The sequence below is a fragment of the Acanthaster planci genome, linkage group LG07, assembly GCF_054643075.1.
Source record: "Acanthaster planci isolate LZ-2023a linkage group LG07, COTS_SCS, whole genome shotgun sequence".
NCBI lineage: Eukaryota > Metazoa > Echinodermata > Asteroidea > Valvatida > Acanthasteridae > Acanthaster > Acanthaster planci.
Window position 1 is genome coordinate 16,920,871 of NC_141783.1, and position 14,192 is coordinate 16,935,062.

Here is a 14,192-nt window from a genome sequence, read left to right on the forward strand (position 1 = left end):
AACTTTGTGTACTGAGGTATGGGAAATGGAATATTCATGCCTCTTGTTGGTGCTTGTATGATCACGAGACAACATCAGATTTAATGCTTGCGCAGTTGCTTACATTACGCTGTGTGCCCTAAATCTTTATGTACAGTCATTGCCCTCAATGCGCTCTTTCTTCTGGGGTTATTTTAAGAATAAATAGCCAGGTTGTTTACAAGATGTTGTGTTTTGTTTGAATCATTTTTATTATGGCGTTTGTACACAAACGTAATTTATTAGATTTACGAGTCTTTTAACACTGACGTATTGGACGGAGGAGAATAAAATTACAAACTTTGCATAGATAATGGAACAGTTTATCAAAATTTAAAAGTTTATTTACGATTGCAAAAGTAGGTCTAGTATCAGGGATTTTTCTCTCTTTATTTCCTGGTCACAGCGATAATTTGTATGTAATTGCAAGCAGAAAACTACAAGTATTGCTGGGATATTACTGGCCCCGCTTGTCCGGCTAAGATGCAGGCAGTGATCAGGCACTTTTGGAATGTTTTCTATTATTTGTCTAACTCTGCGGCGACGATCACTGAACACTTTGAAGTGCCGGAGTTGCAACTCCTTCTGTGTCCTTCCTCTATGGTAGCACATACATATGAGTTTTGTGTTTGTCAAATATCAACGTGTCTCGATGCCTATTAAGACTTTAGGTTGAACTCCCTCGGAAGTCAGTCCTTATATAAACGCTGGAGCTGTCAAATGTTCCCTGAAACACTGTGCGCACTTTTTTTAACCACATCTTGGCAACAGTCTGACAGGGTAATTATTCTGTGCTGAAACGATCACCATAAGCGAGTATGTAAACAAGCAGCCGTCAGTTTCTAATTTCCCACTAGACACAGAGGAAACCTTCGATGACTCTGTGGAATTCCACAGTAGTGGTTATAAATATTATGTTACTCACAACTATACGGAAATAATTTTACCTTTCATTTACATTATTGAATAAAGTATTGTCTATTTCGTGTTCTTACTGCAATTATTATTTAAGGCAGTCACTGTGGGCACCTTTGGTTGGATTTTCTCCTCTACAAATATAGTTAATATAGAATAAATGAAGTTAAAAAACTGAATAGTTATCCTTGTGTGTATTTTTTCGTAATAACGAAAATTGAATTCATGTCTTTGAATAGGAATTAAGCCCTAGTGTCTTACACCAAGTTATAAATGCATTCTATAGTTTGCATAATATATCATAATAACGACAGCTACATAATAAAATCGCGACGGGACGGTAACATTCTTGTCACTGTATCCACTTGCGAAGAAAGGAGACTGGAAGTCTCTTTTACTCATCACCCCATGAATTTATTCGCAGACCGCTGATGGCCGTGAAAAAGTGGAGAAAAATTAAATCATACATTATTAAAGTATAAATTAAATCCACAATCAGACAATTCCAGAAATTCAGAAAAACTGAACCAATCACGATCGAAGTCTCCCGGCAGCGTTATCAGTCACCGAGTTTTGATGGGTACAGTGGTTGGTTAACTTAACTACATATAGGAACTCCTAATATCATATAAACTTAGAATCGTTCCTTGAGTGAGAAGTCCGCAGTGCACACGGTGATGGGGCGAACGGATATATGCTGTGTTTCCCGTGGCTTACAGAGTCTTATCGGAGTGCTGGACGGATAACGAATGGCAAATTTATTTACATCAGTGTTCCATAACTCCTTATTAAAACCCTAAATTAATATTTTTATAATCACTACAAAGGTCTGAAGCAAACATCGCTGGCAATCAGAATTATGGTAAGCGAAAGTATGGAATAAGGGCGCCGCCCTTGCGGAATATGCCAGATTATTTTGGCGTCAACTGGATCGCCTTTGCAGCTAGAAACTCTCGTATACAACGTAGGCCACAGAGTTAAATTGGAGGTGAAATTAACCCTCGGAAATATAGCTGCTGTTATGAAACAAAATGTACTTACAAGAGGAGGCTACAGAAATGGGACGTAGACGAAATGCGTCGAGAACGTGGACACAACTAAATCCAAAATGCTCCAAGCCCGACTACATGGCAAACAGGCAACCAAAGACATTACGTAATTGCGTGCTGAAAATACCAACAGGTGTAATCAGGGGAAGACTGACTGGATTTTATGGGGACTATCATGTAAATGGTGACTCCAAATAGGGGAAATATTTACTCAAGGAAAATATTACGCAACGGAGTGAAAGACATAACGGTGACGATAACAATTCTTGTCAGGATTGTTAGAATAAATTTTGACATGAAATTTATGCCACGGCAATACGAAGTGTACTTCCGTATTGCTTTTACCCAAATACCAAAAGGGAACCCGTGAAGGTTGTCGGACTAAAGAATTTCTGCCTAATTTCACTTTAGCCATATTAAAATGGTTTATGTAATCTATGAAAACAAAATGTATACGAATACTTCATTTAACATAACATAACTGCATATGCTTTTATGATTGTACGCAGAATCTGGTGTGCATAATGCAATGTGAAGGCCCAAAAAGTAATGTTTAACTCTTAAGTTTAATTAATGATAATAATAAAAATATTTTCATATAGCGCTTTTGACTAAGATGAAAGAGCTTAACATTTTGACCCCTCCCCGGTCATTGAGCAAATTAAACATTCCGAATACCATCTCAGCCAGCTCCGTGGGGGGTATTCAGCTCAATGCTGCCATTTCGGCGCAAGACAGCTAAATCCAATCGCAATATCTGCTCTCACAGGTACCCATTGACTCCTGGGAAAGGAGAAGCAATGAGCGAAAAATTAGTGCCTTTCCCATGGGCACAAATCCCTGGGAGACAGGGGGTATATATCCTCCACTGTTGAGGTGGGAAGGATGGGAAATTGAGATATGCCCCCACACACTTTTTTGAGGTAAGCAAAAAGTTAAAGCGGATTGTGAAGAATTTTTTGGACTTCCATCTACTCAAATGTATTCATTATCACTCAAAAAATGGAAACCAATTTTAAAAAGCCATATGCCATTCTGAATACATCAACGTCATGAACATCGACTTCTATTATAGAGTCATATGGTACCATCCCCCCGCTTTTCAAATTTCCTGGCGGGGTAAGTCATCCCCCACCCTTCCCCATCCTCTATCCCCCATCTGCCCAATTTCCGGCACATATTTACGTCACTGGCCTTGCCCACACACACCATAATCCTGAGCTGCACTCGAAAAACTCTCCCGTCAGATTGACCCAGAGTAGGGTCCCATTCGGCGTGACCCTTTTCCGGGCCAAATTATGACCCAGAAAGGGGGTCATTTTTGGACCCAGAAAAAGGGTCACGCAGAACAGGACCCAATTCCGGTTCAATCTGACCCGGGAGTTTTAGAGTGTAGATTCAACCCATAATCTGCAGAATTACACGCAAACAACGAACTCAGTTGCCTAGACGACTAGGCCTCAGCACTCCACTGTACTTTTCATCGCAAGTCCTATTTGGACCTATACTGAAAATTACCTTTGCATGTGCTAGTAGTCCCCCGTTTAAATTGTGTACGGCCAAGGCGCATGTGCCTTCTTCCCATCGCGTTCAATACGTATGTAATGTTTCATATCAGTATATGAAGCTTTTTGACGGAAGGAAAATGAAACACTCTAAGAAATTCGCCTTTCTTTCATTTGTCTTTTTTTGGGGGGGGGGTACGGCCCAGTTTGCTTCCCCCCTTATCCGCCCTCGTACATTCCCGTTGTTTAACATCAGATATTGCGTGGTCACTCTGGCATCAACTGGCTTTGCCTGTTTTGTTCCGCATTATGAATCGAACAACAGCTCCGAGGAAACAACAAGATATTGAAAAGGTTACAAAGATTTCATGAGCAGGCCTCCGCCTGTAACCCCGTGACTAGTTCGAAGGCGCCAGCGTGGTGCAGATATGACGTCACGATTTTAATGTCATCAGCGTAGCGAATCAGGACTTGTGTGTTCTGTGCATCACGTGCGGTGATGCCCACTTAATAATCACTGGTCATGTAATTGCAAATATAATATCGGGTGACCATTTCAGGTGATCTCAGAAACCAAGGGGCGCTCCCGGGGGGCTGTGCTCATGCTCATCAGAAGCTACAAGTGTTCAACGCTGTGAGACACCCGACATTGATATTGCCCAACGATGGTGCCGCAGGGCGCGGCAGAGGTGGTGGGACTGGTGACGGTGTCCATGGCACAAGCACCAACCGTGAACGACTCGCTCAACTACAGTTTGCCAGCAGAAGACGACGACTATAGCAGCTCCAACTACTACTACTCATCTGCGTACTACATCTACAACAGCATCTTGTTGCAGCAAAGGATGGATTCCTGGGCTCCAATCGTGCTGTTCTCTGCCGTCTTTCTCATCGGTGTTCCCGCTAACGCCCTCGTCATCTTCGTCTTGGCGCGGAACAGGACCAGCACGTCCAACATCAACATGTACCTGCTGAACCTGGCGGTGGTGGACTTCGCCTTTTTGCTGTTCATTGTACCCATCAAGTTGAACACTTACATCGTTTCGTCCCGGCACATGTGGAACTTGGGCACAGCCATGTGCAAGCTGAGCATCTATGTGGTGTACGTGAATATGACGGTCAGCATCCTGACTCTAGTCGCCCTGGCCATCAACCGGTACAACGCCGTCATGCGTCCCGTCAGCTGCCGAAGCAACAGGTGGGTGTACGGCTCGTGTATTCATTGTGTTTGTGGTGAAAGTCCAGGGAAAGCAGAAGGGGTGGACATTGGCTACATCCTTTTGAAAAAAAAACTTATTTTGTCCTCCCTTATTTGGTACCTACTTTCGTATACAGACTAATGTTGTTGATTGAAACACTCACGCAAAACCAACCCAATTTATGAACCGAATCGGGCCTGAAACCGATCTTAGCTCCCCGAGATCCGACTCGATCTGACAAAAATTAACGAAAATACCAATCCGAACTGACACAGCTCCAAACCCACTTAAAAAGACCATGTGGCACAGGCAAATTGCCATATAATTTATCCACCTGTTATGCTTGAACCTATCTGTGTTGAATGAATTCGTGATTTGCTGCAATGTATCTCTTTTGCTGTCCCAGTTAGAGTATAGAAATTGACACCGTAGGAAAAAACAACGTGTCTTAGTCATTACCGGGACTAGGTGACTATGCAGTATACACAGTGATAATTCACCATGCAAATGACCGAACTGGGTTTTTTCTCAGTTTATTTGGTATTTTTACCAAGATGTTTTAACCGACCCAACCCCAAAATCGCAATCGACCTGACCCGGCCAGACTGAAGTGCTGGGAAAAGCGACCCGATCCAAAGTCGGTTTCGGGTCGGCTTCGGTTTCGAGTGGGGTTTGCACAACACTGACGCAGACGTCGACTCTGCACCTCTAAAAGCACGGGATATATTTGCTTCCCTCGTTCAAAAACGTTCCACCGCTGTTTCAGAGTTCTTTGATATCTAATCAAGTCTAATCAGGTTAGGTTTGTATTCACGATAAGTAAGCGTGCACGAACCTGATGTTGTCTGATCCATGGAACATTTAATTTTTTTTTCAGAAAGTGACAGTAACGTTTATGATTCAATCATTGGGGATTTGAGTGTCAGACTGACAATCTGTTTCTTTGATTAATTTTGTTAAAAAACTTGGAGTCATTTGAAAGTTCTTATTATTGTCCTACACTGGTCTTAATGAGACACTTGGCCTAACGAAGTTTTGCATACCGAGGAGCCAATCAGCCTACCGAGGCAAAACGTCTTCTAAAAAGACTTTTCACTTAAATTCTGCAGCCTCTCTGCATTATCATTTCGAAAGTTAGGTAAAACACGATTCCCTGTAATTTCGAGTATCAGATATTCTACCATCTTTTTCACAACATATGCCTCATGTTTACGCGCTTAAATTGATACTATTTAGCGAAGTCGGTTGGAGCTACAAATGTCGATGTATACGTGACATGTTTAAGTCGTGCGCACGCGTTGAGTATTTTGATACCTGTTTTTGTGTGACTCAGCTGAACCCTAATGGCTTCATGGCTAAAGTATACAGTTCGTCGATTTTTACCTCCGTACCAAAAGTGCGAGCGGCAGGTGCGAACGTGCTCCCACTCCTGGTTCAAAGTCACTGCAGTTTCCTGCAGCTCGACGCCAATGAGCCTCGAATTGGACCAAGCCAGGGCGCAATTTTCTTAGCAACGAAGGCTCCTTTGGTCGGAACTGACCTTCACTGGTTCATGAACGGCAGTGAAATGCACACGAAACGATCGCATTGCTACCAACAAAATGAACACTCCGTACCAATATACATTCCATCGCTAAAAGCTCGATTATCAGCACTCTTTTGAGTTTTTTCGCCGTAAAGCTTGACTGCCACAGTCTGTGTACATTTTCGGACGCCGACGCAAACGAGTTCAGCCCTTGATTAGTGACGTCGCGCATAAATTAGAGACAAGGTGGTTGTTTTGAATAATTTGTTCCAAGAAACGCCCAGATGATATAATATCGTTATGAGAAAATTTATGATGTCCGAACCATGGATTTAATGGGGTCACAAAATTGCTGCCTGGGTTCTGAAAAACAACCCCAGCAGAGTCTGAAGCCGTCTCAGGCTTCTGTCTAGCAATTCCACAAAACGGATACTTTTTCCCAAATGAGTTTATCCAGGATCCGTTTTAATGTAACTTACAATGTCAACATGAAATTTGATTCGGTCTAGAGTCTCCCGATGTTAAGCGTCAATAACACGAACTCTGAGCGGCGATGAACGCTCCAAAAGACGGCAAAAGCACGTTCCACGAAAGACAGCCGGCGAGGCCTGCAGTGGCTGACGTCTTGCCGTTTTGTCGACACTTTGCTTTCAAAACAAAGTTTGTTTCCATCTTCAAGTGTAAATGCTTTTATTCGCATATACGTGCATCCATGTAGGTTTTTGTTCTAGGAGCAAACCCACACTTAAACTGTCTTTTGGACGTTCCCCTTAGAAATTATTAAGTCATTACTTTGTGCATGCTTAAATAGAACATTTTGATTGTACCATTACAAAGAAAACTTTTTAAACAAATAATTGACACTTCCAAAATAATTTTAAAAAGAGTAGAGTAAAAACGGAAAATACATTTAAGGGATAAAAGCCCATACTGTTTATAGTGGGGATTACGCAGGGCACTGCAACAATGCAATAATAAAACTAACTGCGGGGTTATTATTATGTTGGGGCTACCATGCACTAAACCAAGAGGAATAAAATGCACGAGCAAAACAAACAATAATACATGTAGGCGTTCCAATATCCAATGAGAGGAAGATAGGATTTTAAGCATGATGGAAGTGTATAGACTGGTTTGGTTCACGGTGACACTATGCAGGGCAAATCATCTTGAAGAAGGCTCCAAAGCGAGCCGATACTTTGGGACTCAACAGTGTGACCATACTCTGTTTTTATGAAGTCGATTATCGGATACATTACACGTAGGGCCACAGACACGGGCAAATCCAGGTGTGGGTGCGTGAGAAGAGAACGGGAGCCATACCCCCACGTACACACAGAAAGGCGAGGGGGGGTTAAGTTTTTGAAAAAAATTGCAATTTTTTTTTGGGGGGGGACACGCTTTCATTTCCTATTTTAAACCCTCCAAAATATGCCACCTTCCCACAAAATTTGATTCTGAATTCGTCCTTGGCGCCTAACATTTTTTGGTTTAAGCTGACCAGCTGAAAAGGTGTCCAAAATTCCACTCCAATCTGCTGTCCCTTTTTTTAATTGCCTCCCAAAAAGGAATCACCACGTTTCCAAATTGCCGCCAGTAATCAGTCAGAGGCGCTCTTTTGAAAATTCAGAGCAACTAGGCGCACTCACTCTGGAAAGCACACTACTTGGGTCACATAACATAAACATCTCCGTGACGTAACACAAAACTGCACTCCATTAAAAGAACCTTTAGGTCTAAAAAATGCTATTAACAATCCAATTTCCCCGACTTACAAAAACAGAAGGTACGCTTGGGCACTTTAAAGAGTTACGGAGAGCCAAAGTGGTGTTGTGGTAACACGAAGTACATTTTATCTTTAAGTGACTTAAGACAATAGTAACAATACTCGGCGTTTCAGCGATGTCCAAATCAAAGCACGCCAGATCTGAGAAGTTGGCTGTTTGTTTTCAGTCAAGGCGCAAACGTAGGAGTCAAATCTGAAGTCTTCAGGTGGCTCCGGTAGGTGTCAAGAGCCTCCTCCAGCCCCTTAGCGAGTGGGCATTTCCCTCGCAGGGAGGACGCTGTATTACCCAGCCCCATGCCATGACAGCCGATAGCAATAAGCCAACAGCAGTTACAGCAGGCATGAAGTGAGCAGCCCATCTAAAAGACGCGCTATCGGGCTCTTCGAATTGCCACAACCAATGATAAACATTCCGTCTTGAGTTTTTTTAACAGACCGCGCCGGAATGTGACACTAATCTTAAAAGATTTTGTTCACGGGGAAGCCATTAGCCATATTTTGTAAATCATGTTCACTGAATCTGTTTTATTCAACGAGGGTGATGCCACATTACTGGGGTTCCAGGCCTCAGTTTCATTTTTTTTAAAGGTGGCTTAAAACATTTAGTCACAAGTTCTAAAGTATTCATTAGTGTAAATGGGCATTTTTTTGTAATGAACTTGTAATTCACTTCTTTTTCCTCCGGTTCCTGAAATAGAAAGTTGACCTCCTTTCAATCAATATGACCGGCTAGTGAATAAGGGTAACCATGAGCTCACCTCCCTTATCTGAGCCTTTCCCTCCAATGCTTACTCATGTTCTCCGGTATCTGTCTCTCCTAATGGGGCGAATTGCTCAATAGGAAAGGAAGCGTGTGTTTATGGGCATTATCGAACAAACGTCTTCCTGTCGCCAGACGATTGGAATTGCCTGTAGAGAATACGTCCAGTTATAAGAAAGGCCATCACATATTTCGTCATTGCTTTTGATAACACTCGTGTTTATGGCCAGCAAAGTTTCTATTTTCTTTTTCCCGGCTGTTTTAATAAACAGGAGCCGGGGGCCAGAACCGACCTTTGATATTTTCCCAATTATCGTCGCATAACATTTTTTTCAGCGCTGAACCTTCAGGTGTTTTATAGTCTGTCTTGCGGTCACTGTGACATCAATTATTTTGAGAAAATCGGTCACGCTGTTCTCGTTCAACGCTGATTCTACCGAAACAGGTCAGCCTGAAATATTTCCACTGACATGCCCAACGGAGCCGGCCAACACGCGTGGCTGTGTGTGTGTAACTACTGCAAAGCGACTGGACAGGAGAACATGCGAGTGGCGCAGCCACGAGGCCTTTTCCAACTTGATTTGGAGGTTTTTGTGGTGAATTATCCATAAGCTTTCTAATATGCATTATTCATAAATTTCATGAATATAGTCGAAGCAGACGAGTCTCCGAAATAAACGTCATCAACTCCAACGCTTACGCAATGCTTCCATCTGGTTTTTCATGGGGGCAATAAGCAGTGAGATGACAACTATGATGCTTGTTGGTGGGGGGACGGTGCTGACGTTGGAGTAACACTAGCAAATAGCAGTTCATCAAGGCCGAATCGTCAAAGCAAAATGGCAGTGCTTGAAATACGGAGCTCTTACCAATATCCCGTGGGTAGAGACGGAAACGTCACGCCCGCATACAGATACTTCAATAGCGTAACACTGCAACGGTTTAAACTCAGCAAGGTGAAGTTTGCCAGCAGCATATTCTAAAGAACTGTCCAAATACTGCTCAGACAACTGACCTGCACTCACGGCCGCCGACACACTTGACACGCTCGCCATCTTTCGTATTCTTTCAATTTGCATAACAGGTCAATGTGTGCTGACCCCCTCGCTTATGATTGATTGGGATTTTTGCTACTCCAACGGGGTAGCAAAAATCGAAAACATAAAGAAACACGTAAGAAATTCCTGACAAGTTGGAAAAGGCCTTGTGGCTACGCCACTCGATCGTGCATGTGGTCTCCGGTCCAGCCGCTTCGCAGTTATACATAAACACAGCCGCAAAGGCCTTGACGAAAGGCTAGCGTAAGGCCGTCATTGGCAATAACAAAATAAGCGTTTCGTCAGATCAAATTGAACTAATTTATTTATGATGTGTGTTGCAGCAATTGTTTGGCATGCACAAGAGTTTATCCACTACAAATACAGGGCGAGGGTTCCCCTCGTTTTTCTGTTTTAAAATTTTCTCCGAATGACGCAATCTACATTCAGAATTTGCATCTTGGCATGAAGAGAAAAAAAGCCCTTTTAAGCTTGTTATAGTTGAGCTCTGAAGACAAAAGAAACTGCGTTCGATTTGGATGCTTCCATATTTATTTGAACAGATGAAATCAGAGAAAAATATGATTTACTGAGAGGTGCTCTTTTAACAGCTGACTGAACTATTTAGGTCCACATTAGGCGGGGTTGGAAGGAGTACAATGGAAATGGGTTGTTTTTTAACAAGCTTGTTCGTTTTATTTCCTATCTAATTACTGCAGGAGCAAGGCACATGCCGTTGCCATTATCATTGTGATATGGGTGGTGTCTCTGTCAAGTCAGAGCCCGGCTGTCGTGGTTGCAGATGTCGTTGTCATGCCTGTGTCGCACCGTGCGCCAATTACCCCCGTCTGTCTGGAGAATTGGCCCACATACGAGGCCGTGCGAGCCTTCAAAGGCGTCAACTTTGGCGCCTTCTACTGCGTGCCGCTGCTGGTGGTGTCCATCTGCTACCTGCGCATGGCCAGGGCGCTCCAGCGTAGTGCTCACTTCACGCGTGCCGAGAGCGGCGGGGAGTCGGCCCTGGCGTCCGGCCTCCAGCGTCAGCAGACCTCTCGCCGGAAGGTGGCGCGCATGGTGCACATCCTGGTGCTGGCCTTCGCCTTGTGCATGCTGCCCTGGCATGTCCTCATGTTCATCACCAGCGAGCCGTCCATCGTCCTCGACTCTACCTTGATGCTCTACCTGGGCATCTTCACCCGGCTGGCTGTCTATCTCAACTCCTGCCTCAACCCGCTGCTCTACTCCTTTTTCAGCCAGAATTTCAGGGCCAACCTGAGGAAGTCCTGTGCGTGCCTGAGCAAGTTGACGCATCGCAAGAAGATCTTCACGCCCATCGAGGTGGACTTCAAGGAGGTTGCAGGCGGGCTGGACGACAGCGCTAGAACCTCTGCCACGTCTGGACACCAGCGGTCATTTACGTCTATCCTAACAAGGGCTTGTTAACTCTTAACACAGTCTCCAGCAACGTTACGGTACCGCGTACCGATTCCAAAACGGACTTCAGAGCTTCACGGGTCAGTGAACATAAACACAGACCAAGGAAACGTAGCGAACAGCCACAGTTCCGCGTGCAGAACATTTTTCAACCACACTGGAGCTGCGAGTCATAGAAGCAAAGGACGTGACTCCCTGTCATCGACAATCGACAAAGGTCGTCATTTACGTATTTGGTCCTTACCCAATGGTAACAATAGTCCTATGAATGACGTTTTATTACTGTGTGACATACGTTCTGTAAAATCATATTTACTTAAGTGCATATTTATCACTCATTTCTCAGCGTTCGAATAGGCTTAATTGGAAATTTTGAGACGCTCGGGGGCGGCAAGCATTCCGGTCCTCTGTAGCAGTTCTGATAGCTGAGCGTTGTTTTACGCATGCATGCATAGGCCGTGTCAGAAACGGGCGTCCAGAGAGCTACGGCTAGGTTTATTGTCTACGCGTCTCCACGCATTTCCAATGGAGTAAAACCTAGCTCTAGCTCTAGACAGTAGATGCAGCCATAGTTTTGGGCACGTATAATACTGTGAAAAAGACCAGTCGTATGTCTGCTGCCACAAGCGTCCTAAATTCTCCCGTTAAAAACAAAATACACGTGTCTATATTTCTTAAGGAAAAAACTTTTGTCACACATCTTAAGACCAGTTTGCTGACTGCAAACTGTTCAGTGATAACAGCACTTTTACAACGTGCCTTTGGCTTCTTGTCCCTTCGAAAATGGCACAGGACGATTAAAAACAGAAGAAAATGTACACATAAAACAGTCATTGATTGTGGCGTCATGACCAAGCCACAAACGCCTGCGGAAGAATCAACACGTTTGCAGTTTGACTCCCACTTTAGGACACGGTAAACAAACTAGTTGGCTTGACTTCATCCGGACCAAGCGGGTTAATGGACTGCCACAAATAAGGAAAACTTGAAGGCGAGAGACGGGTGAACAATGCATAAAATTATTAAAAGAATAAGGATAATGGAGAATTACAGCACTAGAGCTGAGTGCGAGTGAAAAGTTGGTTGGAGGGATGCCCAAAGGACTGAGAAAGAGAAGGAGAGTTAATCCGATTCGACGCCATTACTGCGGTGGCACCGCACTCACACTCACATTCTTTAGCTTGATGTGTACGTGCATATGGCAAATCACGATACCTTATTTGTCAAGGAGGCATGTAACGCGCACGTACCGCCTGTCCACGAGCGTTGTGCCGCCGCAGTAATGCCTTTTCATTCTGGTCGCCGGATTCTATTGGGGTACAGAGCAAGTGGGCAAGGCCATGATGATAACGACGATGGTAAAAGTTGAAACGGATAAAGCGCAAAGAGACATAAAGTGGAGGCATAAAGCAGTAATTCAAAGAAGGAAAGGGTAAATTATTATTACTCAAAGAAAGAGGGGATTGTTGATGTGCGAGTTGCCAATGATGAGGCAGGGATGAAACCAGAAGAGAAACTGGACTGCAGGCCGAATCAGAGAGTGGAGTCATTGATCGGTCAGGGCGCCAATCCAATGGAATTTGATTTTCGATCTGATTTAATGACTCCTCTGAGCAGCCGGATGCTGTTTCACGGTAGAATGAATTCGGTAAGCGCTAATTCAGCCCAATATTCAATCAAAATGCTGCAAACGAGGGGAAAAACACTCTGCTTCCTCAACCCAACCCCGGCAATGAAGGGAAAATTAACCCAAATTGGCCTTATATAGTTCGCAACATGAAAGTTCTTATTTTGGCCGAAAGGTGTTATTGCGCTTCTGGCGAGAAAAGGAGATTCCGCCGAATTTTGGAAAGTGCAGATTAAAACAGCGTTGTCTTCAACAAACCTCAGGCAGCGAATTGCCGAAATACGGTCCCAGCAAACGAGGTAGCCATAGATGATCAGAGATTGTTCATCATTTTGTTTTTACACTTGCATGCGATTGTTTTTTCTTCAAAAGTAATCGTCTCGTATTTTCAAGAAATAATGTAGTGCTTAATTTGTACCATTTAAATTCGTGCACGAATATTTCTCACTTTTCGCCTCACATTTGCACGTGATGGTTGTGTGTGTTTATTAATCAATTTTAATTATAGTGTGTGTAGCCTAACTATTTCCGAGTGCTTGACTACGCCGTGTTTCGATTTGTCTGAGTTCACAAATTATTATTCAGGTAACAATTTTTGCATGATTTGGTATAAAATATCGTATATGAAACATTGAAGGAAAATGCTTATCAGTATTAAATGTAGCTTCGTGCTAAAAACAAAAACGCTGTGCCTAATTAAGCTGAAATCGGAAAGGAATCCCACAATTTGAATCACAAAACTCCGTTTCCGATTAATCAATCATGTATTGATCATTTAATCATCCATGTATACTGCCTTTGAGCAATAATGAAGCTAGCACTCGAGGCAGCTAAACGAAATCACATGAGATCATAGCGCTTGAGGTCAGTTTTTGCTCGGTCCGTGGGCACTCGAGGCAGCTAAACGAAGTCAAATGAGATCATAGCGTGTTGAGGTCAGTTTTTGCTCGGTCCGTGGGAAGAACCTATGGTGACGCTGCAACCATAGATGTATGTACTGCTGGGTGAAAGGGTCAGTCGGAGGAAATGAACAGCCAGAGAGATAGAGATAAAGAGAGATAGAGGGGGGACCGGGCGTGAGTTCGCTGTGATTGAGAGATTTCTTGTCTTGAATGGTGGAGTGGAAACCTTTTTTTTACATCAATTATCGGAATAAGAGCACAGATCGAGGGTAATAGGGCAGGATAGAGTTCAAGTGATCAAAGAAGATATTGATACATAAAGCCGGTCAACCGTGCCTGTGAACTCTTCTAACACGTTGATTTCTTAAATTAAGAAGACAGTTGGGTAGTCTGGAGTTGTCCATTGCTGGACGGCTTGATTGAGGGTAGAAGGGA

At 43.5% G+C, this 14,192-nt stretch overlaps 1 protein-coding gene across 1 annotated transcript in view; it reads left to right on the forward strand.

Moving 5' to 3' along the window:
* Window positions 1–13,907, forward strand: part of LOC110980205 (galanin receptor type 1-like) — a 28,205-nt gene extending 14,298 nt beyond the window's left edge. The window contains exons 2-3 of the mRNA XM_022236645.2: window positions 4,048–4,685; window positions 10,514–13,907. Of these exons, the coding sequence (XP_022092337.1) occupies window positions 4,153–4,685; window positions 10,514–11,237 (1,257 nt within the window). The 5' untranslated portion in view covers window positions 4,048–4,152 and the 3' untranslated portion in view covers window positions 11,238–13,907. The remainder of the gene's footprint in view (window positions 1–4,047; window positions 4,686–10,513) is intronic.
* The last annotated feature ends 285 nt before the right edge of the window (window positions 13,908–14,192 follow it).